This window comes from Zea mays, chromosome 6 (genome assembly GCF_902167145.1).
Source record: "Zea mays cultivar B73 chromosome 6, Zm-B73-REFERENCE-NAM-5.0, whole genome shotgun sequence".
Classification (NCBI taxonomy): Eukaryota; Viridiplantae; Streptophyta; class Magnoliopsida; order Poales; family Poaceae; genus Zea; species Zea mays.
In genome coordinates this window covers 74,358,069-74,384,165 of record NC_050101.1, presented here as the reverse complement: position 1 = coordinate 74,384,165, position 26,097 = coordinate 74,358,069, and the positions used below count along the sequence as shown (strand labels likewise).

Sequence of the window (26,097 nt, the reverse complement as noted above, 5' to 3'; positions counted from 1 at the left end):
CTTTTATTCTTCCTGGCTTTAGATATAGAAAGACAACGGTTGGTGATTCTCTTTTGCTGTGAAGGTTCCAACAACTTGATAAAGGAGCCAAGGTGGTAGCTGGTAGTGGTCTTATTCAAGCTGGTGGCCTTGCTGCAGAACTGGACGGTGATGGTATCACAGAAGGATAAAGAAAGAGTGGCAGAGCTTATCAGGAACATGGTAAACAACATTGAACAAAATTAGAGTGTTGTTTTCTCTATTGTGGTTGAATTTTGGCTAGGTAGCAGGAGCCTGGTGTTGTTTTGCATGAACTGCTGAAGGTAAATGCAGCTGTGGCTGTATATTTGTCGCATTTTTTTGCTGGTAGGTTTTTAGATGAGTTTGCATAGTGGTTGTTTAGATTCTGGTGAGTATTAAGTTAGTTTGTGTTTTTTAGGTGTTAGAGATCTTCCTGCAGTAAGCTGTACCAATGATCTTTGGTCTAAAAAGGGAAACTGGAAGGGGCCACTGGAGAAGAAAATTATAAACAATTAAACATTGTCGAAATTATCAACAAGCTAGAGAGATATCAGGCAATATATCTGAACTGAAACAATCGACCTTGAATATGATCAGCCAACAAAACAAAGACATCTTTATGCCTCAATAAAGATGCTTTTTAGTTGCGTATGTGATCTCATCAATACCACTTTCGAAAGCTGCACCATCACTTTTTCCTCCCCCCACCCCAACACACACACACACACACACAAAAAGAGTTTGAGGGTCATAAACTAATATGTTTATGTGACACCTTATTTCCGGCCCCAGTGGATTCAGTGCTTAACTAACAGTTTCTGTGTGAATTCAGAGCGCAGAGTCTATGTACCGTCGTGAAAACAGCCTGCGCGTTGAAACGAGCACAGACCAACAAGCCGCTCCGTCACAGTGAAGCCGCCTGTGGACCACCGTGTATGAAGGGATTTGGTGTTTTTTTGTGTGTGTGGCTTTCTTCTTTGTTTGTAATTGTGTATGCTATATTAATTTTCAGTTTCTGTGTGAACTCTGACAAAATGATGAAACTGAAAAATCATGGATATGATTCTCAAGTCTCACCCACACAAAAACTAATACCCAGTGTCTTATTTGAAGTTGTGCGACATCGAGCACAGTTTTTGATTTCCTTTAAAATAAACTTACATCATTAGGAGCTCAAGAATTTAGTTCAACTAATGTAGATTTAATGTATGTGTCAATCTGCTGTCACTTGTTTACCATTGTCACAATTTAGTTCAACTAATGTAAACTGCAGATAGCAGTAGCAGAAGACAAAATAATAAAATAGGCACTGAGTAATTATAAACAGAATGTTTGTCTACCACAAGATTCTGATGATGTGCATTATTCTCTTAAAGACTACACACTCTCCAATGTAAATTCTTGCGACAAGTGTGGCATGTGCTTATTGGATAGGTAAAAAAATCTTTCCATCATACTACTATGCTGCTTAGATATTTTTAATAAAACTTATTTTTAGTTTTTCAGTGCTTAGTTAAAATCAAGTGGCATTGATACTATCAAAGGACCATTTGTTTTTCGTTGGCATTTCTTGTGGATATCGTGGTCAGATGTACAATACAGATTAATAGTATGAGCAAAGTCCTTCATTATGTAGGTTCCATCACCCTGAAAGTTGTGGATGAACTCATCTTGTTGGTAGTTCAGTTAACCCGAGTGTTTTTTCATAAAAGAAAAATGGGTGACATTAGCTAATTATTGATCCCAACTCACTGGAGTTGTTCTTCTCTTATCTACCTTTTGTGCTTCTGTTCTATATCTTATATCCTATATAGTGCCAAACACTGCACTCGTAGGCCTAAATTTGTTCAATATATAAATGTGCAGAGTTTTGAAGCTTTGAACCCCAGAGCCGTTGCTGTTGTGATAGACCCCATCCAGAAGAGGACGATCGATTTTCGATTTTGTAGGAGAGCTGTTAAACCTCTCCGGCTTCGCCACTTTCGTTTCCGTTTCTGCGCTTTGTTTGGTGCCGAATTTTCTGCACATTTTACCAATTCTGAACGAAAATTCCCTTTCTGTTTTGCCGACTGTAGGGCTGTTGAATCCGTATGGGCTATGGTCGCCGAGGCACTCGCAGTCGGACGTGTCTTCATCGGAGATGGAGTTTGGTACAGCGCGCCAGTACGACACCACCGACCTTGATGAAGCACTTCAAAGAGAGGTAATTTGCTTAGATATTTTTAATAAAACTTATTTTTAGTTTTTCAGTGCTTAGTTAAGGGGTTTTTGTTTTAACTTGTAATAACCTGTTAAGGGGTTTTTGTATTAAATATGAATTGCATGTAGAACATAAAATCCATTGTGTCATAATCTGGTAGGTAAGTGCTTGAGGCTGGCTGCATAATAGCAGGTTTGTTTTCATTTTTCAAACACAAACATGTATCCTTTTTGAAGCAAACACATTTGATCGATGTCTTGTGTGGGTATCATGCACTTTTTGCGTGGGTTCCACCTCCACTGCGCGGGCTGTATATAGAGCCGCCCACCTGCCCCACACCATGTCGTCACCGAGTTGTGAGTGGGGCATCCGTCGCCTCTAATCCAAATAAGGTAACACCCTTGCGCCTTCTCATACAAAAACAGTAGTGCATCGTCTCGATCAATCTCACTTAGCCGCTGCTTGCCTAGATGCTGTGTTTGTATCGATGTCTTCATGTTTTCTCCATCTCATCAGTTCCCCATCCCAATCCGATCCTAAATAGGAGGAGCTGCGGCCAGACATGGGCGGCAGAGTAGTATCTGGATCCGCTGAACACCCACCGGTGGTATCTAGCTTTCCTATCAATCAGTGGCTTTCAAAGGTACACTCCTATTGTGTGCGTACTAATTTTTAATTTATTATTGTTCACTCTCGCTTTGTTTTCTTGTTGTTGATGCATCTCCTCTCGTACTCTACTGCATTCATTGAAGCACTTTGCACTTTCATCAGGACGACTCAGAGAGTGTCTCGCTCATGTGTTTATAATGGCCAAATAGTCTCGAATGTCTGGCCATGTTTGACGCATTCATGTATTTTGGGCATTTTGTCAAACGAGTTCACATCATTAGGCATTGTGTCTTGGGTATTACTCCATTATGAAATCGTGTTTGTACCGAAAATTAAAATTTGTAGGCTGCATCATTTACTCATTTCTGGAGTGGGAACCTGTGAGAGTAATTTGTTCTGACAATGTTGCTATTCCTATTTGCTAATTAAGGCTACTAGGGTTAAATATTATGGATCACATTTATTGTTCTTTTTTAGGTACCCTGAAGACTTCATTTATGTTTTTAATGAACGATAACTAATTCACTGCGCCATTTGCACACAATGTTTTGCTATCATTGTCACATACTAGCTCCCTGTTTTGGGATATTTCTTAAAAGTTTTAGGTGTTAACATTTCTCCAACATAGAAAAAGTTTTAGGTGTTAGCATTACCTAAATATGGATTTAGGTAATTCTTCATGTCGCTATTACAATCATTGGTCAAACTTATTGTTCTGAATTCCTCGTGAGTCATCTGTATCTACAGAAAAGTTATGTCCATAGATGAATATGCATCATATTATAAAGATATAGACCCCGTGGCTCCTTTCAAGACTTGAAAAGTTGGGCAAACAGATAGTTACATGTCTACCAAAGTGCACCCATCATATGATGTTTATGTAGAGCGAGTTAATAGAGTATTTGTTGTCAGCGATCCTGTTGACTGGGGAAGAGATCTACATGTACTTCTTTCATGCCCGGGCCTCACTAATAGAAAACTTTCTTGGGTTGCATTTGTTTGATATTCATCGAATATCTTAATGAGTGACCCATAAACACCTTTTCCTCTAAAGTGCATTTGTTTCATGTGAAATTGTGATTACTTCCTATTGATATACATAAGTTCAATAATCTGATTTTTTTTAAAACAATACGAAAGGTACTCTGTTATCTCGTCTACTCATGAACTTCCTGGGACTGAAATAGTGGGTCGTATTGATGCCTTTATTGCTGTGATGGCACATACACATGTAATTGCAAATGGCCCTATCAGCTGATGTTCTTGCTGCTGCCAACACAACAACAGAAGTTGCAATGAGGCTTGTGAGACCTGAGACGAAGGTATAAGTGTTTTATAAGAACTTAAGTTTTTTTCTTTCACAAGTTATATTTTATCTACCATTATTCCCTTCTCCCTAAGCATATATCTTTAATATATATTTCAAGTGTCGACCTAACTAATTATTTCCTTTGTCATATTGTGGGTCATTCTTCAATGGAGATGCATTCTTCATTGAAGATGCATTCTCATTTATTTGTGCATCAGCATGATGAATCCACCACAATTATTTTTCTGAAATATCTTCTTGTTGTTCATCATTTTCAGTGTCTAGGATGAAGTTTCAGATATGTCAGCTGATTTCAGTTTCAGAGCTGCAGATTTTAGTTTCAAAGCTGCAGATTTCAGTACTAGAGCTGCCAAATTTCAGTTTTAGAGTTGCAAATTCCATTTTTAGAGCTACACTATGAATCCACACTTGATTCTATTTTCTTTTCAATTTCAGAGCTGCAAGATTTCTACAGAATGTGAAGACTATGCTATCAAAAAAAGCTTTTCTAATTTACCTAGGATGAAGTTCAGGATTGTTTAGGATGAATCATGTGTTTATCTATCTTCAATAATATTTGTACACGCATTAAGCGGTGATTATTTTATGTTGTGCTACTCGGTATATTGACTATTTTATTTGAATGAGAAATGGTTTGTCCAATGCAATCGTGTTTGTGCCTTGGATGAATTGGCGTCTCATTTACTAATGGCAAAATGCTGTTGTATATTACTTTTTATTCAATGAATGGCAATAAATGGTTTATTTCTTGCAACACATATATGTTCTCTCATCCATTCTAAATGTTGACATTGTTATACGGCTCAACAACAATGCAACACATAATGTGTTACCATAAATTTAAGCAAAATGTTGCCAAATCCAATATGAGTCAACCCGTCTTTATCGGTACTAATGGCAAAATGCTGTTGTATATTACTTTCTATTCGTGCATGTGCAGGTGTTGTACTGTTTCTTAGAATTTTCCTGCAACTTCGATGGGAGGAATTTTGTTTGAGCTTGTGGGCCCAATTCATATGAGTCGCGACCCTGGGACTATCCCACGGCCTGCAGCGAGCTTGCAGCGCTGCTGCGCCTCAGATACGCGGACAAGTCACTACTTGGGACTTGGGACTATTTACACCCCTAAAAGGGAAACACATAGGTACTTGATATCCTCTCCTTATCCACTAGACCACAAATTGTTTTTGTTGTTTACCAGCAAAATCAAGGGGTTGTCTATTTCTTACAAACAGTTGAAGTTTCATATGGGAATAAACTGATAGTAACACACGGGATTAGAAAATTTACACAATTAAATGCATACAAGAAATAAGCATCTGGAATTTTTACCAAAAACATAGTGTGTTGGACATATATGCAACATTTTTTTTGCTAAACATCTACACTAGATTCCATATGGAAGAGAAATGTGATAACCACTATTGGCTATTTACGACACGTTTCATGCAAATATGTTAGCATATCTAATTTGTGTCTAATTTTGTAGATGAAGTTGCTAAATCCAAGCAATCAACTGTCTCCACAAAAACAAAGAAGGTATGCCTGAAAGCAGATAAATGATTCTTCTTCTCTAATTGCGTACTCTTTACCTGATTTACATTACTCCCCACTTGTTATTTTTTGGCTACTGAAACCTACATTTTCTGTTCTTTATAGTTTAAGGAAATTCAATTTCAGAAACTTCAGAGATTGCTAGATGGGTGCCATCCTGATTTTGATAATGATCATCTGTGTTCTGTAAATAATCATGACCTGCTTCCTGAAATGAGTACTCCAAGTGCTGACCTTCATCTACTTCCTGAGACAGGTAAAACAATCTGAAATTACAATTTGAAAGTAGTATTTTTGTTCTGTAGGAGTAGATATTACATTTTTCTAATAAATTCATTCTGAAGGAGTGGAAAACATGAGAACACCTAAAAGTCTTCACGCTGAACTTAAGCGTGAGCTGTCAAAGCTAAATACGGTGTTAAAGCTACCAGTATGTATAATCTTCCTGCTAACTTTTTCCCTCCCTCTCTGCTCCTATCGTTGCATTTAGTGTCCTTCTGATATCATTATTTGTGAAAGTATATGATCCTCTGGTTCTAAACTATTTTTTCATTATTCACAACTGCAGGATAATGTACTCTTTCTGGCCAACCAGTTCCTTGAATATCTTTTACATAATCATTTAGTTGTGCGGGAGCCACGGAGCATACTGCATGCGTTCAACATAGCCTTGGTAAGCTAGGCACCAACCGGTGTTACTTTGTTTGCTTTTACATTGAATTTACCAAATATGATAAATTTCTTTATTACTTGTTTCAGTGTTGGCGTGCTGCTTCTTTTCTGAAATACACTGAGTTGGATCATCGAGATTCAGTTGCCCTTGCTTCAGATGAATTGACTCATGAATGCAATGAGGCTCCATCGTAGGCAGGCTTATAGGTTCGTAGTATCGTTAGGACAGGCATCTTACTATAACAATATAAGACACATTTTGTATATATAACACATGTGTATATATAAGTTATCGAGATATTATATGTCTTTGTTGCAACGCACGAGCACTGACCTATAAAAGTATAACACACATTTGTATATAGTTTATCGTGGTTTTATACGTTCCCGTTGCAACGCACGGGCACTCTCCTAGTATCTAAATAAAAAAAGGTGGCGTACCCATGCTTCGGCATATTGGCCCAGGCTTCGGCTGCCTTGGTGGTGGGAGGGGCCTTGCATCATCAAACGCCGTTCCCGGCTAGCTGTGTGCGCCTCGTCCCACTCAGCCAAACACCACCTATCCACCATCTGCTCCCAGCACAGAGGATGTGCGGTGGACCAATGTGGAATCATCTACAAAGTAAACATGTAAAGTGCATATCAGAAGATAAAATAAAATTCATGCATGGAGTACTGGTACCAAACATGCATGACTTTACCTGCAGGTACTGCTCCCTGGTCAACGACATGGTTTGGGCTTGAGGTTTGGTCACCCTCTCCCAAAGGACGGAGCCGTGGTAGGTGATGATGGCCTGGATGCGGGCCTCATAGTGCATGTCCACGACGAGCTTCTTACAGCTCGTGGTGGCCACCACATCCGCCCTAGCCTCGTATCCAGCATCGCATCTGAAGAAATCCTGCATACAAAAACGATGTATCCATACATTATTTCAAGAATTTGCAACGAATGCGACATATTTTACATTATACTAAGACTTACCCACAGCTCTTGCTTCACCCGCTCCGCCTTGTTATTGAATTCCCTGTCGTCCCAGTCTACTGCATCGGGGGCGGCGGCGTAGTGGTCGAAGGTGAAGGCTGGGCTCGTCACTCCGGCGTACTCCACAAGTCCAGGGAAGTGTTCCCTGCACAGCAGGCCGAGGATGCCATTGGGGGGGCGACGATGACCCCCAGCATAATCCAAAACTGTCCAAGACCTGTCCAAGTGATAAATAAAAAGTATTAGTTTATATTATGATTTTGAACACATAATATGAACAAGAATGAAGAACATAAAGTTACATACCTCTCCCCTTCCGGCCGAATCAGCGGCCGTCTGTCCCGAAGTATGGGACGCTAAGGGAGACTCGTGGGGCCTTGTAGGTAGATGCTCCTCGAACTAGAGCCGCCTGAACCTGAGGCGTCATGCTGCTGGTCATCGTCGTCCTGCTGCTGGTTGTCGTCATCCTGAGGCGCCGCCTGCTGCTGTGCCGCCTGCTCTGCCTCGTCCTGCTGCGCTGCCTGCTCTGCCTCGTCTGTCGTCCTACGCCTCCTCCCCCTCCTCCTACTCAGCCAACCGCCCACCATATTTGTCCAACAACCTGCAATTAAGAGTAAACAAATAAGCACATATAAAAAGATGTATTTAAAAATAGGTGCGAAATAAAAAGTCATATAGCATTACATCGATTAAAAATAATCTTCATATGTGTCGGGGTTAGCCGGATCATAACTCTCATCATCACTATCAAGCATTTCAATCTCAACACCATCGGAAGACGCAACCTCATCATTAATGTCATTGCCTTCAAGGATTACTAAGTCATTATCATTTTGCACCTCATCATCCCCCTCATCAACAACCATTTCAATATCTACGTCCATTCCGATAGCCTCAGTTAAGTCTATCTCAAATCGCCCTTCTAGCCCATCTTCTTGGAAGAACTCTCCATCATATGTGTCCGGGTCTAAGTTGTAATCTTCATCGTTAGGAACAGGTAACCTCCCATGCGGCGATACCTTATACACAACATCCCAACCCTTAAGATGTTCTTTCGTTTGACACGCATATGGGAGATAATACACTTGTGTGGCCTGTTGGGCCACGATATAGACATTGTCTCCTGCTAAGGTGGAATCTTGTCGAATTTCGACTATCCCAAGATTAGAATGTGTCCGTCTCGTCACTTGAGGGTCAAACCAATGACATCTGAATATCACTGGAGTAAGAGGTTTGGAACCATAAAAATTGAGCTCATATATTTCTTCGATTCATCCAAAGTAATCGACATTGTCAAGGCCCGGCGTAAAGACTCCAGAACACGTTGTTTTCCGATTGGGCCGACTTTTGTCGTAGTGTGTTGTGCGAAAACGGTATCCATTGACGTCATACCCAGAATATTTCTTGACCCTATAAGCAAAGTCGTTGGCTACTTGTCTCAACTCGGCACTCATAGACGGATCTCTTTGGCCCTGCAAGTATTCGCAAGTTAAAAGACGCTAAATTGAGTTCAAAGACGTATCTCTTTTACAAACTAAACACGTACCTTACGTTTGAACCAGGAAATGAAATCGGGCAACCCATTTCTCGCACCCTTTCTAAGAAGAGTGTCATATTCCTGTGGAGTGGGGTCCCTTGATCGACGCCAGAATTCATGAAGAAATTGTTCCATGTATGGCGTCACCTCTTCAAGGTTGGTCAATACGTATAGCATGATATGCCGCCACTCTTCATGTGTCAGGGTCTTGGTGGTCGAGCGACTTGCGCTTCCGAGTTGGCCTCGAAATATGCTAAGGTTCAATTCATTGTCGCCATCATTGTAACGAGGGGGTGGATTATGCACGCTCGGCAGTTTGTCACCATAATAAGTTGTTGTGAAGTTTGATACCTCCTCTAGAATGTATGCCTCTGCAATGGAAGCCTCGATTTTGCATTTATTTCTATATTTATTTCGAATAGTCTTTAGACATCTCTCGATTGGATAGCACCAACGTCCCTGCACGGGGCCCCCCATTCGTGCCTCATAGGGGAGATGAAGAATCAAATGCTGCATTGGATTGAAGAAGCCGGGTGGAAATATCTTCTCAAGCTTACACAGTAACACGGGGGCCAATCTTTCCAAGTCTGCAACCACGGTCCGAGATAACTCTTTTGCACAAAGCTGACGGAAGAAATAGCTCAACTCTGAAAGCGCTAGCCAGACATGCTCAGGGACATAGCCTCGAACCATCGCAGGAAGAATCCGTTCAATCCATATGTGGAAGTCATGACTCTTCATCCCTAAGACTCGCATAGTAGATAAGTTCACCCCCCCCCTACTCAGGTTAGCTGCATACCCATCAGGGAACATCAACATCTTGATCCACTGAAGTACTTCCTTCCTCTGGGCCCTGCTTAGGACGAAATCGGCCTTAGGCCTTCTCCACGTCTTTCCGCCACTTGGCGGCTTCATCTCTAGTTTTGGTCTATCACATAACGCTGCCAGATCCACTCTTGCCTTCACATTATCCTTTGACTTATCAGGAATGTCCATAATTGTTGCCCACAGTGCCTCGGCAACATTCTTTTCAGTGTGCATCACGTCAATGTTGTGTGGAAGGAGCAGGTCGTCATAATAGGGGAGCCGAGTCAAGCCAGACTTATGTGTCCACATATGCTGCTCACCATATCCCACAAAACCACCTTCTGTATTGGCCACGAGCCCATCTATCTGTTGACGAATTTCGGCACTCGTCATCGTTGCAGGTGGGCGGTCTGTCACTAGGACACCTTTCGTAAAGTTCTTGATGTCTAGGCAGAATGGATGGTCAGCAGGAAGAAATTGTCGATGTTTATCGAAGGACGAATATTTGCCACCCTTTTTCAACCAAATGAACCTGAGAGCTTCCTTGCAAACTGGGCATGGGAACTTACCGTGAACACACCAGGCACAGAATAGCCCATACGCCGGTAAGTCATGCATGGAGTACTGGTACCAAACATGCATTCTAAAGTTTGTCTTCGTAGCTCGGTCATACGTCCATACCCCTTCCTCCCAGGCACGTACCAATTCATCGATCAAAGGCTCCATGTACACGCCCATTTTGTTCCCCGGGTGTCCGGGAATTATCAATGACACAAATATATTCTGCCTTTGAAAGCACACACCAGGGGGGTGATTGATTGGGATAACAAACACGGGCCAACATGTGTACGGGGCAGCGCTCATTCCATAGGGATTGAACCCATCTGTGGCCAACGCAACACGTACATTACGAGCCTCTTCGGCTTTCTCACGGTGAATGTCATCAAAGTGTTTCCATGCTTCACCATCGGATGCGTGCACCATCTTGTCAGGATTGTATCGTTTTCCATTTTTGTGCCATGTCATCTGTTTCGCGGATTCCTCTGTCATGTAAAGACGCTGGATCCTCGGTATGAACGGAAGGTGTCGTAGGATTGTCAAGGGGATGTCGAGCTGCCTCTTCTGTCCATCACCAGAGTCTACCTCCATAAACCTAGACGAATTACACTTGGGACAGTACTTTGCCTCCGCGTATTCTTTCCTAAATAGCACGCAGCCCTTCGGACAAGCATGAATCTGCTCATACGTCATCTTGAGTGCACAAAGTAGTTTCTGTGCCTCGTACATGCTCTTTGGCAGAACGTGATCATCCAGAAGCAGACTCCCAATAACCGTCAACAAGCCATCGAATGCATCTCTACTCATGCTGTACTGCGACTTGAACGCCATTACACGCCCAATGGCATCCAGTTGAGAAACCTTTGTCTGGCCGTGAAGGGGCTTCTGTGCCGCGTCGAACATGTCATAGAACGCCTTTGCAGTCGGCTCTGGCTCGTCATCCATACATCCTCCCGTGTACTGTGCCTCCTGATAGTCATTCAACATATCCGCTACCCCCGCATCCGCGTCATAATCCTCGACACGTTGTCTCAACACCTCCTCTCTCGTACAATGCGCTTCACCATGAAATATCCACCGAGTATAGCCCGGCGTAAATCCATTCTTCCAAATATGTTCTACCATGGCCTTCTTTGGTTTTCTTTTCCGATTGTCACATTTGTTGCACGGGCATGGGACTAGACTCGCTCCTTTAGCAGCTTCGTCATATGCCCGTTCCACGAAATCATCGATCTTTCTAATCCATTCAGTGGTGACATCGTTCCTTCCTCTACGGCTCGTGTACATCCACTCACGGTCCTCCATCCTCTAACAGAAACCTAGCAACAGAAAATTTCGGCAGCACCTCCCCTGCACGGGGAGGTTTCAAAATCCTGCAAATAAAACTATTAGCACGATGGCTGACATCCACACATAATTCAAGGGCACGATGGCCGGCAATCAACAATACTACATATTAACCTAATCATACACGTATATAATTAACTCAATATTAAAACTAATCATTTCATATAAATCATACACGTATAACATAAATCAAGCAATCACCTTGGAGGTTTCGTCGCGGGCGAGGCGACGGGGCACGGGCGAGACGACGGGTCACGGGCTAGACGACGGGTCGCGGGCGAGGCGCCGGGCGGGCGAGGGCACGGCGGGGAAACGGCGGGGGAATGGCGGGGGCGGTGGGCGGGGGCACGGCGAGGAGCGCGGCAGGGGCACGGGCGAGGGCGAGGGGCTAGGCGAGGGGCACGATGGGCGAGGGCGAGGGCACGGCAAGCGAGAGGCATGGCACGGCGAGCGCGGGCACGGCGGCGCGGGCGCGGTGGGCGAGGGGCACGGCGGGCGCGGGCACAACGGCGGGCGAGAGGCATGGCGAGCGAGGGGCACGGCGGGCGCGGGCAAGGCTGCGGGCACGGTGGCGATGGCGGGCGCGGCTGCGGCGGCGCTGCGCGAGCGCGAGGGCACGGCGGGCGTGGCTGCGGGCACGGTGGCGACGACGGGCGCGGCGGCGCGGGCGCGGGCGCGGGCGCGAGGAAGGGCACGGCGGCGACGGCGAGGGCGCGGCGACGGTGAGGGCGCGGCGGCGGCGGCGGTTGAGAGTGAGTGAGAGAGAGAGTGAGGAAGAAGCGCTCGGTCGTTGGTATGTAGCGTGCTTTGCCGAGTGCCCGTGATCTGGCACTCGGCAAGTTTTTTTAAAAATTTTAAAATACACTTTGCCGAGTGCCAGATTGCTAGCACTCGGCAAAGCTGTCTTTGCCGAGTGTCGCCCAGGGGACACTCGGCAAAGACTCTTTCCCTATTCTTTGTCGAGTGCCACCCAGTTGGCACTCGGCAAAGCTGTCTTTGCCGAGTGTCATCCCTAAACACTCGGCAAAGTATATTTTTATTTTTTTTATTTTGTCTCCCAAACTTTTTGTGGTATGTTCCTACACTATATAGACCTACATGTATCATTTGTGGACAATTATAACAGAGTTTTCAATCGTTAGTAAATTTAGTTCGTTTATTTGAAATTCTTCGGAAAATTCAGATTTGAACTGCAGGTCACTCGAAACTTGGAAAACGTGCATGAAAAAATGATATTCATGTTACTTAGCATAAGTTACGACCGATTCCAGAAGCGTACTGGAAACTTCGAGCAACATGCTCACTAAACATGGTCGTGAACTTGGCATCCACATGTTTAAAAATTGTATAAAACACAAACAAAGTCAGAAAATCATGAAACTTGTCCACGTGTCATGATATCATATGTACAGGCTGTGATAAAAATTTTAGAATGTTTGGAGAAAGTTGTGAGACACTATGTGTAGAAACCTAAGAGGACTACACATGAAATCATAGAGTTTCAATGTGGATCTTCTAGGTTTCTACTCATAGTGTCTCACAACTTTCTCCAAACATTCCAAAATTTTTATCACAGCCAGTACATATGATATCATGACACGTAGACAAGTTTTATGATTTTCTGACTTTGTTTGTGTTTTATACAATTTTTAAACATGTGGATGTCAAGTTCACGACCATGTTTAGTGAGCATGTTGCTCGAAGTTTCCGGTACGCTTCTGGAATAGGTCGTAACTTATGCTAAGTAACATGATTATCATTTTTTCATGCATGGTTTTCCAAGTTTCGAGTGACCTGCAGTTCAAATTTGAATTTTCCGAAGAATTTCAAATAAACGAACTAAATCTACTAACGATTGAAACTCTGTTATAATTGTCCACAAATGATACATGTGGGTCTACATAGTGTAGGAACATACCACAAAAAGTTTGGGAGACAAAATAAAAAAATAAAAATATACTTTGCCGAGTGTTTAGGGAAGACACTCGGCAAAGACTCCTTTGTCGAGTGCCTACTACTTGGCACTCGGCAAAGAAGACTCTTTGCCGAGTGCCAACCGTTGGCTCTCGGCAAAGACTGACGGCCGTCAGCTTTGGGACGGCCGCTGACGGCTCTTTGCCGAGCACCCTCTTTGCCGAGTGTTTGACACTCGGCAAACGTGTCTTTGCCGAGTGGGTTCCGGTGCCGAGTGTCCAGCACTCGGTAAAGAGGCTCTTTGCCGAGAGCCTAACTTTACCGAGGGCGGCTCTCGACAAAGCCGTCTTTGCCGAGTGCCCGACAAAAGGCACTCGGCAAAGAGGCCAACACTCGGCAAAGCCTCGGATTCCGGTAGTGATAGCACAACAAGACTACATATTAACCTAATCATACATGTATATAAATTTGACTCAATATTAAACCAAATCATTTTATATAAATCATACGCGTAGAACATAGAAGTTTTTTAATTACAATATCACAAAACAAAAGCAAGCAATCACCTTGGAGGTCGGGTCGCGGGCGTGATGGCGGGTCGCGGGCGTGACGGCGGGTCGCGGGCGAGACGGGGGGTGGAGGTCGGTCGCGTGCACGGCGGCCGGCGTGGAGGGTGGAGGCGGGGGCGGCGGGCGGCGTGGAGGGTGGAGGAGGTGGCGGCGGTGGACGTGGGGGCGGTGGACGTGGAGGGTGGAGAGTGGTCAAGGGCACCGGCGGCGTGGGGGCAAGCGGCCGAGGGCACGGCGTGGAGGCGCGCGGCGGGCGAGGGCAGGGGCGTGGCGGCCGAGGGCGCAGCGTGGAGGGCGCCAGCGGCGTCGAGGGCAGCGACGGCGTGTGCGGCGTGCGGCGTGGTGAGAGAGTGAGAGAGAGAGAGAAAGAAAGCAGTTACCAGTGCTATGTACGCGTTCTTTGCCGAGTGCCTGTGATCTGGCACTCGGTAAAGATTTTTTTAAAATTTAAAATGCACTTTGTCGAGTGCCCTCGATCCGGCACTCGGCAAAGCTTTCTTTGTCGAATGCCCTCTGGACGACACTCGGCAAAGATTATTTAAATATACTTTGCCGAGTGTCCATACGTAGACACTCGACAAAGTTTTCTTTGTCGAGTGTCCTAGGACACTCAGCAAAGCATTTTTTTATTTTCCCAACCAAACTTTTTGTGGTATGTTCCTACACTATGTAGACCTACGTGTACCATTTTGGGACAATTATAAAAGTGTTTTCTATAACTACTAGATTTAGTTCGTTTATTTGAATTTCTTCGGAAAATTCACATTTGAACTGTAAGTCACTCGAAACTTGAAAACCGCGCATGCAAAAATGATATACATGCTATTTAGCACAAGTTACGACCAATTTCAAGAACGGTCCGGAAACTTCGAGTCCATGCTCACTGAACATGGTCGTGAACTTGCCATCTAGCTCTTTAAAAATTGTATAAAAACACAAACAAAGTCAGAAAATCATGAAACTTGTCCACATGTTATGATACCATATGTAAAGGCTGTGATAAAAATTTTAGAACGTTTCGAGAAAGTTGTGAGACACTATGTATAGAAACCTAGGAGAACTACATTGAAACTCAATGATTTCATGTGTAGTTCTCGTAGGTTTCTACACATAGTGTCTCACAATTTTCTCGAAACATTCTCAAATTTTTATCACAGCCTCTACGTATGATATCATGACATGTGGACAAGTTTAATGATTTTCTGACTTTGTTTGTGTTTTATACAATTTTTAAACAACTGGATGGCAAGTTCACGGCCATATTGAGTGAGCATGGTGCTCGAAGTTTCTGGTCCACTCCTGAAATCGGTCGTAACTTGTGCTAAATAGCATGGATATCATTTTTGCATGCACGGTTTTCCAAGTTTCGAGTGACTTGCAGTTCAAATGTGAATTTTCCGAAGAAATTCAAATAAACGAACTAAATCCAGTAGTTATAGAAAACACTTTTATAATTGTCCCAAAATGGTACATGTAGATCTACATAGTGTAGAAACATACCACAAAAAGTTTGGTTGGGAAAATAAAAAAATAAAAATATGCTTTGCCGAGTGTCCAGCTGTGGCACTCGGCAAAACTTGCTTTGCCGAGTGTCAAACAGGAAGGCACTTGGCAAAGAAGATTCTTTGTCGAGTGCCAGAACTCGGCTTTCGGCAAAGATAACAGCCGTCAGCTTCAGACGGCCGCTAACGGTCCTTTGTCGAGAGCCGCTCTTCGCCGAGTGTCGCGCACTCGGCAAAGAAATCTTTGCCGAGTGTACTGCCGATAGTCCTACTCTCGGCAAACGTCGTCGTTACCGAGAGCAGGACTTTGCCGAGTACGGCACTCGGCAAAGGCTTCTTTGCCGAGTGTCCGATAAAAAGCACTCAACAAAGGCCCGGATTCCGATAGTGGCTCTAATAGATTTGGACATCACTCACATACATTCTTTTTTTTTGTGTGTGTGATTTGCTGTAAACTGATCAACCAGGTATGTTTCTAAATTAATTATGGATATGTATGCACACAAATATACGAGTAGATAAACAGGAGTAAATTAATCGTGGGTTTGACACGATAGGCTATGTGTATGATGCATGTGTGCACGTCTGGTGTGTCGTTGGCCAGGTTGCATTTGTTTTCGTTCCGCTGGACGGCGTCAACCACCATACAGTATTAGTTTGACAACAGACTATAATGTTTCAGCTCAGGTTATTATTTTAATTAGTTAGCTTGCCTTCTGCTCTGGCGTTCATATATGATCCTCTATCGCCATGGCCTTTGATCGATCGTGCAGGGCGATATCCTTTTCACAGCAAATTAAATAAGCAAACCCTTAATTAGCGCAGAGTTGCATGTTGAGTTGACATAGTTGCTGGTGCTTTGCTACACTTGTTATATAATTATTGTTTATTTTTAAACACTAAAATATGTGTGGTCTGGTGGTTAACCCTAAATTTCTAGTGCATGTGAGGTGGGCTTGAGTGCTTGCTCTACACAATTTTTTTTGCGTGGTGTAGTAACTGTGCGGGAGAACCAGTGAGGATGTGTGGGGCGGGTCCAAAGTATCAATGCGTGGAGGTGAAGCCGTGGTAGCACCAAGTGTCTACATTAGATTCTTAGATAGTGTTTGGTTGAAGAGCCAAGTAGAACGGAGTCGTTTTGTCCCAGTTTTGTTACTGTTTGGTTACATAGTAACTAGAACGGAATGGCTCCAATTAGGGCCCGTTCGGTTGTACCGGAATAAGCCAGGATTCATTCCAGCTCATCAAAATCTATATAAATTAGAGAAGTAATCCAGCTAGGAATTAATCTGGTGCTCTAATCCGAAACAACCGAACAGGGCCTTAGGGAATATTCTCCTCAGATCCGGGACCATTCCGCCACTACCGGAATCCGAGGCTTTGCCGAGTGTTGGATTCTTTGCCGAGTGCCTTTTGTCGGGCACTCGGCAAAGAAGGCTTTGCCGAGTGCCGCACTCGGTAAAGTTAGGCTCTCGGCAAGAGCACCTTTACCGAGTGCTGGACACTCGGCACAGGACCGCACTTGGCAAAGACAAGTTTGCCGAGTGTCTAATACTCGGCAAAGGGGGCTCTCGGCAAAGGGCCGTCAGTGGCCGTCCCAAAGCTGACGGCCGTCAGTCTTTGCCGAGAGCCAACGGTTGGCACTCGGCAAAGAGTCTTCTTTGCCGAGTGCCACATAGTAGGCACTCGGCAAAGGCGGCTTTGCCGAGTGTCATCTCTAGACACTCGGCAAAGTGTATTTTTATTTTTTTATGTTGTCTTCCAAACTTTTTGTGGTATGTTCCTACACTATGTAGACCTACATGTATCATTTGTGGACAATTATAACAGAGTTTCAATCGTTAGTAGATTTAGTTCGTTTATTTGAATTTCTTCGGAAAATTCAAATTTGAACTGCAGGTCACTCGAAACTTGGAAAACCGTGCATGAAAAAATGATATTCATGGTACTTAGCATAAGTTACGACCGATTTCAGAAGCGTACCGGAAACTTCGAGCAACATGCTCACTAAACATGGCCGTGAACTTGTCATCCACATGTTTAAAAATTGTATAAAACACAAACAAAGTCAGAAAATCATGAAACTTGTCCACGTGTCATGATATCATATGTATAGGCTGTGATAAAAATTTTAGAATGTTTGGAGAAAGTTGTGAGACACTATGCGTAGAAACCTAAGAGGACTACACATGAAATCATAGAGTTTCAATGTGAATCTCTTAGGTTTCTACACAAAGTGTCTCACAACTTTCTCCAAACATTCTAAAATTTTTATCACAGCCTATACATATGATATCCTGACACGTGGACAAGTTTCATGATTTTCTGACTTTGTTTGTGTTTTATACAATTTTTAAATATGTGGATGACAAGTTCACGGCCATGTTTAGTGAGCATGTTGCTCGAAGTTTCCGGTACGCTTCTGAAATCGGTCGTAACTTATGCTAAGTACCATAAATATCATTTTTTCATGCACGGTTTTCCAAGTTTCGAGTGACCTGCAGTTCAAATTTGAATTTTCCGAAGAAATTCAAATAAACGAACTAAATCTACTAGTTATTGCAAACACTGTTATAATTGTCCCAAAATGATACATGTAGGTCTACATAGTTTAGGAACATACCACAAAAAGTTTGGTGCCCAAAACAAAAAAAAATACAAATGTACTTTGCCGAGTGCCCCTGGGTGGCACTCGGCAAAGAAGGCGCCTTTGCCGAGTGCCACCGATCTGGCACTCGGCAAACCATATTTTAAAAATAAAATAAAAATCTTTGCCGAGTGCCGCATCGCGGGCACTCGGCAAAGAAGGTGAACTTAACCAAACCGACGGCTTCTCCTTCTTCTCTCTCTCACTCACGCTCACGCCGTCGACCGCGCTCGCCGCCGACCCCGCGCCCGCCCTCGCCGCCGGCCACGCGCGAATGATACATGTAGGTCTACATAGTTTAGGAACATACCACAAAAAGTTTGGTGCCCAAAACAAAAAAATACAAATGTACTTTGCCGAGTGTCAACTGGTTGACACTCGGCAAAGTATGCTTTGCCGAGTGCCCCTGGGTGGCACTCGGCAAAGAAGGCGCCTTTGCCGAGTGCCACCGATCTGGCACTCGGCAAACCATATTTTAAAAATAAAATAAAAATCTTTGCCGAGTGCCGCATCGCGGGCACTCGGCAAAGAAGGTGAACTTAACCAAACCGACGGCTTCTCCTTCTTCTCTCTCTCACTCACGCTTGTAAATTATTCTTTGCTGAGTGCCCCTGGGTGGTACTCGGCAAAGAAGGCGCCTTTGCCGAGTGTCACCGATCTGGCACTCGGCAAACCATATTTTAAAAATAAAATAAAAATCTTTGCCGAGTGCCGCATCGCGGGCACTCGGCAAAGAAGGTGAACTTAACCAAACCGACGGCTTCTCCTTCTTCTCTCTCTCACTCACGCTCACGCCGTCGACCGCGCTCGCCGCCGACCCCGCGCCCGCCCTCGCCGCCGGCCACGCGCGCGCGCCCGGCCCTGCGCCCGCACGCCCGCGCTCGCCGTGCGCTTGCCGCGCCGCCGCCGCCGTAACACGCCGGCCACCACGCGCCCGGCAAGCCGCCATCGGCCGCGCCCAAGCCGCCGCCCGCCCCACGCGCCCGGAACGCCGCCGCCGTTGCCCGCGCCCTCCATCGTTGGTATTATTGTCATATGTTATTTATTTTATTAAATTTATGTGTGTTTATTGTCATATTATGTGTTGTATTAAATTTATACTACATGTTTATTTAATTTATTGTGTGTATACTATGTGTTTATATTATGTTTTTATAATGAATTATGTGTGATTATTGAATTTAGGGAGTTTATACTATGTGTATCAATTAGATATATTTGTGGATGTTAGCCATCGTGCTGCTAGTTTTATTTACAGGTTTTTGTAAACATCCCCGTAGAGGGAAGGTGCTGCCGAATTTTTGTTGATAGGCTTGAGTTATTTTTTGCATATGTCTTACATGTTATATTAAACTATAGTCGGTTATATATGTTATAGGATGGAGGACCGTGAGCATGGGTACGCCACCTTTTTTATTTAGATATATAGCACTAAGTTAGATATTATTTCTAACTATCTCGTTGGTTTTCGTTGCAGTCGGCGTCACATGGTGGCAGGCCTTGCTCCACCTTCTCGGCCTATGCTATGGCCCATAAGGGTAAGGCAACGTCCGACGTCACCTACAACCCGGATGACGGGCCCGAGGCCTACACCAACCCCGCCGTCTACAGCCGCCTCCATGACTACACTGCCATGGTGTAGGAGGTCCATGGCCTAGACTATGATCCGAGCACCGAGCCGATCGACCCCGATGTGCTCATGAGGGTCGGAGGAGGCAAGAGACATGGGCGGTACTGGATTGCCGACGGGGCAATCGACTCGTCCTCCACTCCCACTCTGTCTCAGGTGAGAGCAAGGAGCACGGGCTCGAGTCCAGCCATTCGACCTCGGCACGACAGCTCACAACATCGCATACAGCAACTCGAGGTTAGTGCTTCTGTAACTCGTCCTTCCTTGAGTTATATACCTACTCTTTGAGTTACTATAACGTTGGCTTGTAATATTACAGACCCAACTAGAAGAAAAGAGGAGGGAACGTCACGAGATGGAGGCGAGGATGATGGCGGAGCGGGAGGCGGAGCGCCGGGCAGATCATCAGAGGATGGCGGAGATGTTCCAGTACATGCAGAGCCTTGGCGCCGCACAGGGCATCGCTCCACCACCTCCATTGTTCCCTCCAGTTGACCCTGCTCTCTTCCACACTCCTATGAGTATCAAAATTGTAGTTAGATTTTTGTAATGCATCTGGTATAACACATGCAATCTCTTCTCTGTGCAGGGCCAATCTCGAGCGGCATCCAACAACCCTCCAGAAGGGTTCAGCCCAACGCAGCCCCGGTCAAACCGCCCACCTCCATGAGTGTTGTGTTTTCATTGTTTTAGACTTCAGAACTTATGTATAATATTTATGTCTGTGTTTGATACTTATGTGAGACCTTGCGACGTTTGAGACTTATGTTTGTGTTTGATACTTGTGTTGAACACTTATGTTTGTGATGGATATTTATGTTTGTGGTGACGGTTTTATGTTTGTGTTGGCTATTTATGTCTGTGATGATATCTGTGATGTATATATGTGATATCTTCTGTTTGTGTGGATGGAATACAAAAAAACAAATAAAAAGGTATATACTGGTCACTTTGCCGAGTGTAACACTCGGCAAAGAGGCTCTTTGCCGAGTGTCAGGGTCATAACACTCGGCAAAGAGCACAGACCTGGGCACCGGCTTAGGTTCTTTGCCGAGTGTTATTGCGCTGACACTCGGCAAATAGGTCGGCTTTGCCGAGTGCCGCACAGAACACTCGGCAAAGAGCCTGACATGGGGACCCTCTCTGGCGGGCTCTTTGCCGAGTGTCCCAAGTGGCACTCGGCAAATATGGATTCTTTGTCGAGTGTTGCCTTGAAGACACTCGGCAAAGATAACTTCTTTGCCGAGTGTCTTCCAGGCAGCACTCGGCAAAGTCGTCGTCTCCGTCATCCGACGTCGTAACGGCCGCTTTTCTTTGCCGAGTGCTCTCTGGCACTCGGCAAAGAGGTTTGCCGAGTGCCCGAGAAAAAGCACTCGGCAAAGAAGCCTTTGCCGATGCACTCTTTGCCGAGTCTTCTTTGCCGAGTGTGACACTCGGCAAAGCCTTTGCCGAGTGTTTTTAAGGCTTCACCGAGTGCTTCAGGCACTCGGAAAAGCGATTGATTCTGGTAGTGCTGAAAGGGAAATGTGCCTTTGGGCCATTTCTAAGTATTTTGGTGATTGAGTGCAAACACAAGTGCTTAAATGTGAAAATATGCCCATGGATGAACAAAGTGCAAATCACAAGTTAAGGTATGTTTCTAAGCCTTAGTACATTGGTTTTGTGTACTAATATTCTTGTCTAAGTGTTAGAAACAGAAAGAAGAAGAGGAGTGGAGGGCTGCTTCGGGCTGGGGCACCGGACTGTCCGGTGTGCACCGGACAGTGTCCGGTGCGCCAGACCAGCGCGGAGCAAACCAGCCGCTCTCGGGTTTTTCTCCGGCGACTTCGGCTAAAATTCACCGGACTGTCCGGTGTGCACCGGACTGTCCGGTGAGCCAACGGTCGGCCGGGCCAACGGTCGGCCGCGCGATCGGCGCGCGACACGTGGCCGAGCCAACGGTCGGAATGGGGCACCGGACTGTCCGGTGTGCACCGGACATGTCCGGTGCGCCAACGGCACCCGGATCTGCAACAGACAGCAACGGTCGGATGCGCTGTTTATGGAAACAAATCGGGCACCGGACAGTGTCCGGTGTGCACCGGACTGTCCGGTGCGTCCGACGACAGAAGGCAAAGATGGCCTTCCAGATTTGTTCTCAACGGCTCCTAGCTGCCTTGGGGCTATAAAAGGGACCCCTAGGCGCATGGAGGAGAACACCAAGCAACCTTTGAGCATTCTTGATCATCCACACTCAGTCTTTGCGCATCCGTTTGTGATTCTAAGTGATTCGAGCTCTGTTCTTGTGAGAAACTGTGAGATAGTCTTTGAGCTCGATTCTTGGCTGTGTGTGTGCGCATTTCGCTGTGGATTTGTGTGTGTTGCTTCCCTCCCTTACTCCGTGCTTCTTTGTGAATCTTAAGTGTAAGGGCGAGAGACTCCAATTTGTGGAGATTCCTCGCAAGTGGGATAAAGATAAGCAAGGCAAAATACTGTGGTATTCAAGTGAGTCCTTGGACCGCTTGAGAGGGGTTGATTGCAACCCTCGTCCGTTGGGACGCCACAACGTGGAGTAGGCAAGTTTTGTACTTGGCCGAACCACGGGATAAATCACCGTGTCTCCTCTGTGTTGAATTCTCTGTGATTGTCGTATTGTGCAAGATCTTCTCTTTAGCCACTTGGCAATTATTGTGCTAACCCCTAACAAGTTTTTGTGGCTATAAGTTAAGTTTTTACAGGATCACCTATTCACCCCCCCCCCCTCTAGGTGCTCTCAATTGGTATCGGAGCCGTTCTCTTCACAAAGGGACTTACCGCCCGAAGAGATGGATCCTAAGGGGAAGGGAATCGTGATCAACGACAAAGAGAAGGAATCCTTCGTCAACGAGCCGAAGGACGACAAGCCTACCGACTCCGGCTCGGGGCATAGACGGAAGGAAGGGAAGAAGAAGAAGACAAGGCGCATCAAGGAGATCATCTACTACGACGATAGTGATGACTCTACTTCTTCCCAAAAGGATGATGACAACGACTACAAAAAGATGGTCAATTCGAACTTTTCATTTGATTATTCTCGTATTCAACATAGTTCGAATTCGCATTTGCTTTCCATTCCTCTTGGCAAACCTCCACACTTCGATGGGGAGGACTACGGATTTTGGAGTCACAAAATGCGTAGTCACTTATTCTCTCTCCATCCAAGCATATGGGAGATTGTGGAGAATGGAATGAAATTTGATAGCTCGGATAGCCCTATGCTTATAAATGAACAAATTCATAGAAATGCACAAGCTACTACTGTTCTCTTAGCGTCTTTGTGCAGGGAAGAGTACAATAAGGTGAGCGGCTTGGACAATGCCAAGCAGATATGGGATACCCTCAAGATCTCTCACGAGGGGAACGACATCACCATGCTCACCAAGATGGAGTTGGTGGAGGGCGAGCTTGGACGATTCGCCATGATAAGGGGAGAGGAGCCAACTCAAACTTACAACCGGCTCAAGACCCTTATCAACAAAATAAGGAGCTACGGAAGCACGCGTTGGACGGATCACGACGTCGTCCGCCTAATGCTCAGGTCCTTTACCGTTCTTGATCCTCATCTCGTGAACAATATTCGTGAGAATCCCAGGTACACGATGATGACGCCCGAGGAAGTACTTGGAAAATTCGTGAGCGGGCGGATGATGATCAAGGAGGCAAGATACGTCGACGACGCGTTGAACGGTCCACTCCACGAGCCTCCACCCATTGCTCTAAAGGCAACGAGGAGCAAGGAGTCGCTACCTAGCAAGGTGGCGCAAGTTGAGGCGGCCGGGCTCAATGATGAAGAAATGGCTCTCATCATTAAAAGGTTCAAGACGGCGCTAAAAGGTCGAAAGGGACAGCCAAGCAAGGCCAAGACCAAGGGAAAGCGATCATGCTTCAAATGCGGTAAGCTTGGTCATTTTATTGCTAACTGTCCCGAAAATGATAGTGACCAGGAGCAAGAGAAAAATGGGAAGAGAGAGAACAAGAAGGTTTACAAGAAGGCCAAAGGCGAAGCACACCTTGGAAAGGAGTGGGATTCGGATTGCTCTTCGTCCGACTCCGACGACGAAGGACTCGCCGCCACTGCCTTCAACAAATCGGCTCTCTTCCCCAACGAGCATCACACTTGCCTCATGGCAAGGGAAAAGAAGGTAATCACTCGTAATGCTAATACTTATGATTCTTCTAGTGATGATGAATCTAGTGAGGATGAAATTGATTACTCTAGTTTATTCAAGGGATTGGATAGAACTAAGATAGCTAAGATTAATGAGTTGATTGATGCCTTAAATGAAAAGGATAGAATCTTAGAGAAACAAGAAGACCTTTTACATGAAGAACATGATAAATTTGTTAGTGCACAAAATTCACTTGCTCTAGAAGTTAAAAGAAATGGAATACTTTCTTGTGAACTTTCTACTTGTAATGAAACCATTTCTTCTTTAAAAGGTGAAATTAATGTTTTAACTGCTAAACTAGAAGTAGCAAGTAACTCTTGTGTTGAAAATATTACAATCTGCACTAGGTGTAAGGATTTTGATGTTAATGCTTGTAGTGAACACTTAGTTTCAATTTCAAAACTAAATGATGAAGTGGCTAGTCTTAATGCTCAACTTAAGACTAGCAAGAGTGAAGTTGATAAAATAAAATTTGCAAGGGATGCCTACACAGTGGGTAGACACCCCTCAATTAAGGATGGTCTTGGCTTCAAGAGAGAAGCCAAGAACTTAACAAGCCATAAGACTCCTATCTCCACCAAGGAGAAAGGGAAGGCTCCTATGGCTAATAGTGTTAAGAAGAATCATGCTTTCATGTACTATGATAGGAGATATTCTAGAAATGCTTTTAGAGGTCATGATGTTTTTGATTCACATGCTTATGACTCTTATGCTATGACTGCTTCTAGTTCTCATGTTGTGCATGGTAGAAATGTGCTTAGAAGAAATGTTGTTCATCAAATGCCTAGGAGAAATGTTGTTAGGAAAGTAGTGAATGAACCTTCTACAATTTATTGTGCTTTGAATGCTTCCTTTGCAATTTGTAGAAAGGATAAGAAAATTGTTGCTAGGAAGCTAGGGGCAAAATGCAAGGGAGACAAAACTTGCATTTGGGTCCCTAAGGATATTTGCACTAACCTTGTAGGACCCAACATGAGTTGGGTACCTAAGACCCAAGCCTAAATTTGCCTTGCAGGTTTATGCATCCGGGGGTTCAAGCTGGATTATTGATAGCGGATGCACAAACCATATGACGGGGGAGAAGAAGATGTTCACCTCCTACGTCAAGAATAAGGATTCCCAAGATTCAATCATATTCGGTGATGGGAATCAAGGCAAGGTAAAAGGGTTAGGTAAAATTGCAATTTCTAATGAGCACTCTATCTCTAATGTGTTTTTAGTAGAGTCACTAGGATATAATTTACTATCTGTTAGTCAATTGTGCAATATGGGATATAACTGTCTGTTTACAAATGTAGATGTGTCTGTCTTTAGAAGAAGTGATGGTTCACTAGCTTTTAAGGGTGTATTAGACGGCAAACTGTATTTAGTTGATTTTGCAAAAGAAGAAGCCGGTCTAGATGCATGCTTAATAGCTAAGACTAGCATGGGCTGGCTGTGGCATCGCCGCTTAGCACATGTGGGGATGAAGAACCTTCACAAGCTTCTAAAGGGAGAACACGTGATAGGTTTGACTAACGTGCATTTCGAAAAAGATAGACCTTGTGCAGCTTGTCAAGCAGGTAAACAAGTGGGAGGAGCGCATCACGGCAAGAATGTGATGACCACTTCAAGACCCCTGGAGCTGCTGCATATGGACCTCTTCGGACCTGTCGCCTATCTGAGCATAGGAGGGAGTAAGTATGGTTTAGTTATTGTTGATGACTTTTCCCGCTTCACTTGGGTGTTCTTTTTGCAGGATAAGTCTGAAACCCAAGGGACCCTCAAGCGCTTCCTCAGGAGAGCTCAAAATGAGTTTGAGCTCAAGGTGAAGAAGATAAGGAGCGACAACGGGTCCGAGTTCAAGAACCTTCAAGTGGAGGAGTTCCTTGAGGAAGGGATCAAGCACGAGTTCTCCGCTCCCTACACACCACAGCAAAATGGTGTGGTAGAGAGGAAGAACAGGACGCTAATTGATATGGCGAGGACAATGCTTGAAGAATTCAAGACCCCCGAGTGTTTCTGGTCGGAAGCCGTGAACACGGCTTGCCACGCCATCAACAGGGTCTACCT

General features: G+C 44.8%; 2 protein-coding genes across 6 annotated transcripts; both read left to right on the top strand.

The window, feature by feature from the left end:
• The first annotated feature begins 1,722 nt into the window (after window positions 1–1,722).
• Window positions 1,723–4,727, top strand: LOC109940311 (uncharacterized). 5 transcript variants are annotated; one of them, XR_004850182.1, is made up of 5 exons: window positions 1,723–1,945; window positions 2,076–2,203; window positions 2,361–2,592; window positions 2,745–4,131; window positions 4,397–4,727. XR_004850182.1 is itself a non-coding variant. In XM_020539755.1 (5 exons), the coding sequence occupies exons 1-4, from the start codon at window positions 2,141–2,143 to the stop codon at window positions 4,106–4,108; spliced, it is 363 nt and encodes a 120-aa protein (XP_020395344.1). In that variant the 5' UTR covers window positions 1,723–2,140; the 3' UTR covers window positions 4,109–4,131; window positions 4,397–4,727. The 5 variants fall into 5 exon arrangements, 1 of the variants encoding a protein (XP_020395344.1); XR_004850183.1 differs by having other exon boundaries at window positions 1,723–2,203; window positions 2,361–2,392; window positions 2,519–2,592; XM_020539755.1 differs by having other exon boundaries at window positions 1,723–2,203; window positions 2,437–2,592; window positions 2,745–2,843; window positions 4,064–4,131.
• A 389-nt stretch (window positions 4,728–5,116) lies between these two features.
• Window positions 5,117–6,560, top strand: LOC103649298 (helicase protein MOM1). The gene is given in 7 exon segments (XM_035959938.1): window positions 5,117–5,245; window positions 5,247–5,283; window positions 5,629–5,678; window positions 5,805–5,949; window positions 6,038–6,123; window positions 6,262–6,366; window positions 6,453–6,560. Coding segments are annotated over 7 exon segments (660 nt in total).
• Window positions 6,561–26,097: the final 19,537 nt, after the last annotated feature.

Coding starts and splice junctions, on each gene's coding strand:
- LOC109940311 (XM_020539755.1), top strand. CDS start 2,141: ATGGAGTTTGGTACAGCGCGCCAGTACGACACCACCGACCTTGATGAA. Junction 2,204..2,436: donor ATGAAGCACTTCAAAGAGAG/GTAATTTGCTTA, acceptor TCCTTTTTGAAG/CAAACACATTTGATCGATGT. Junction 2,844..4,063: donor TCAATCAGTGGCTTTCAAAG/GTACACTCCTAT, acceptor TGGCCCTATCAG/CTGATGTTCTTGCTGCTGCC.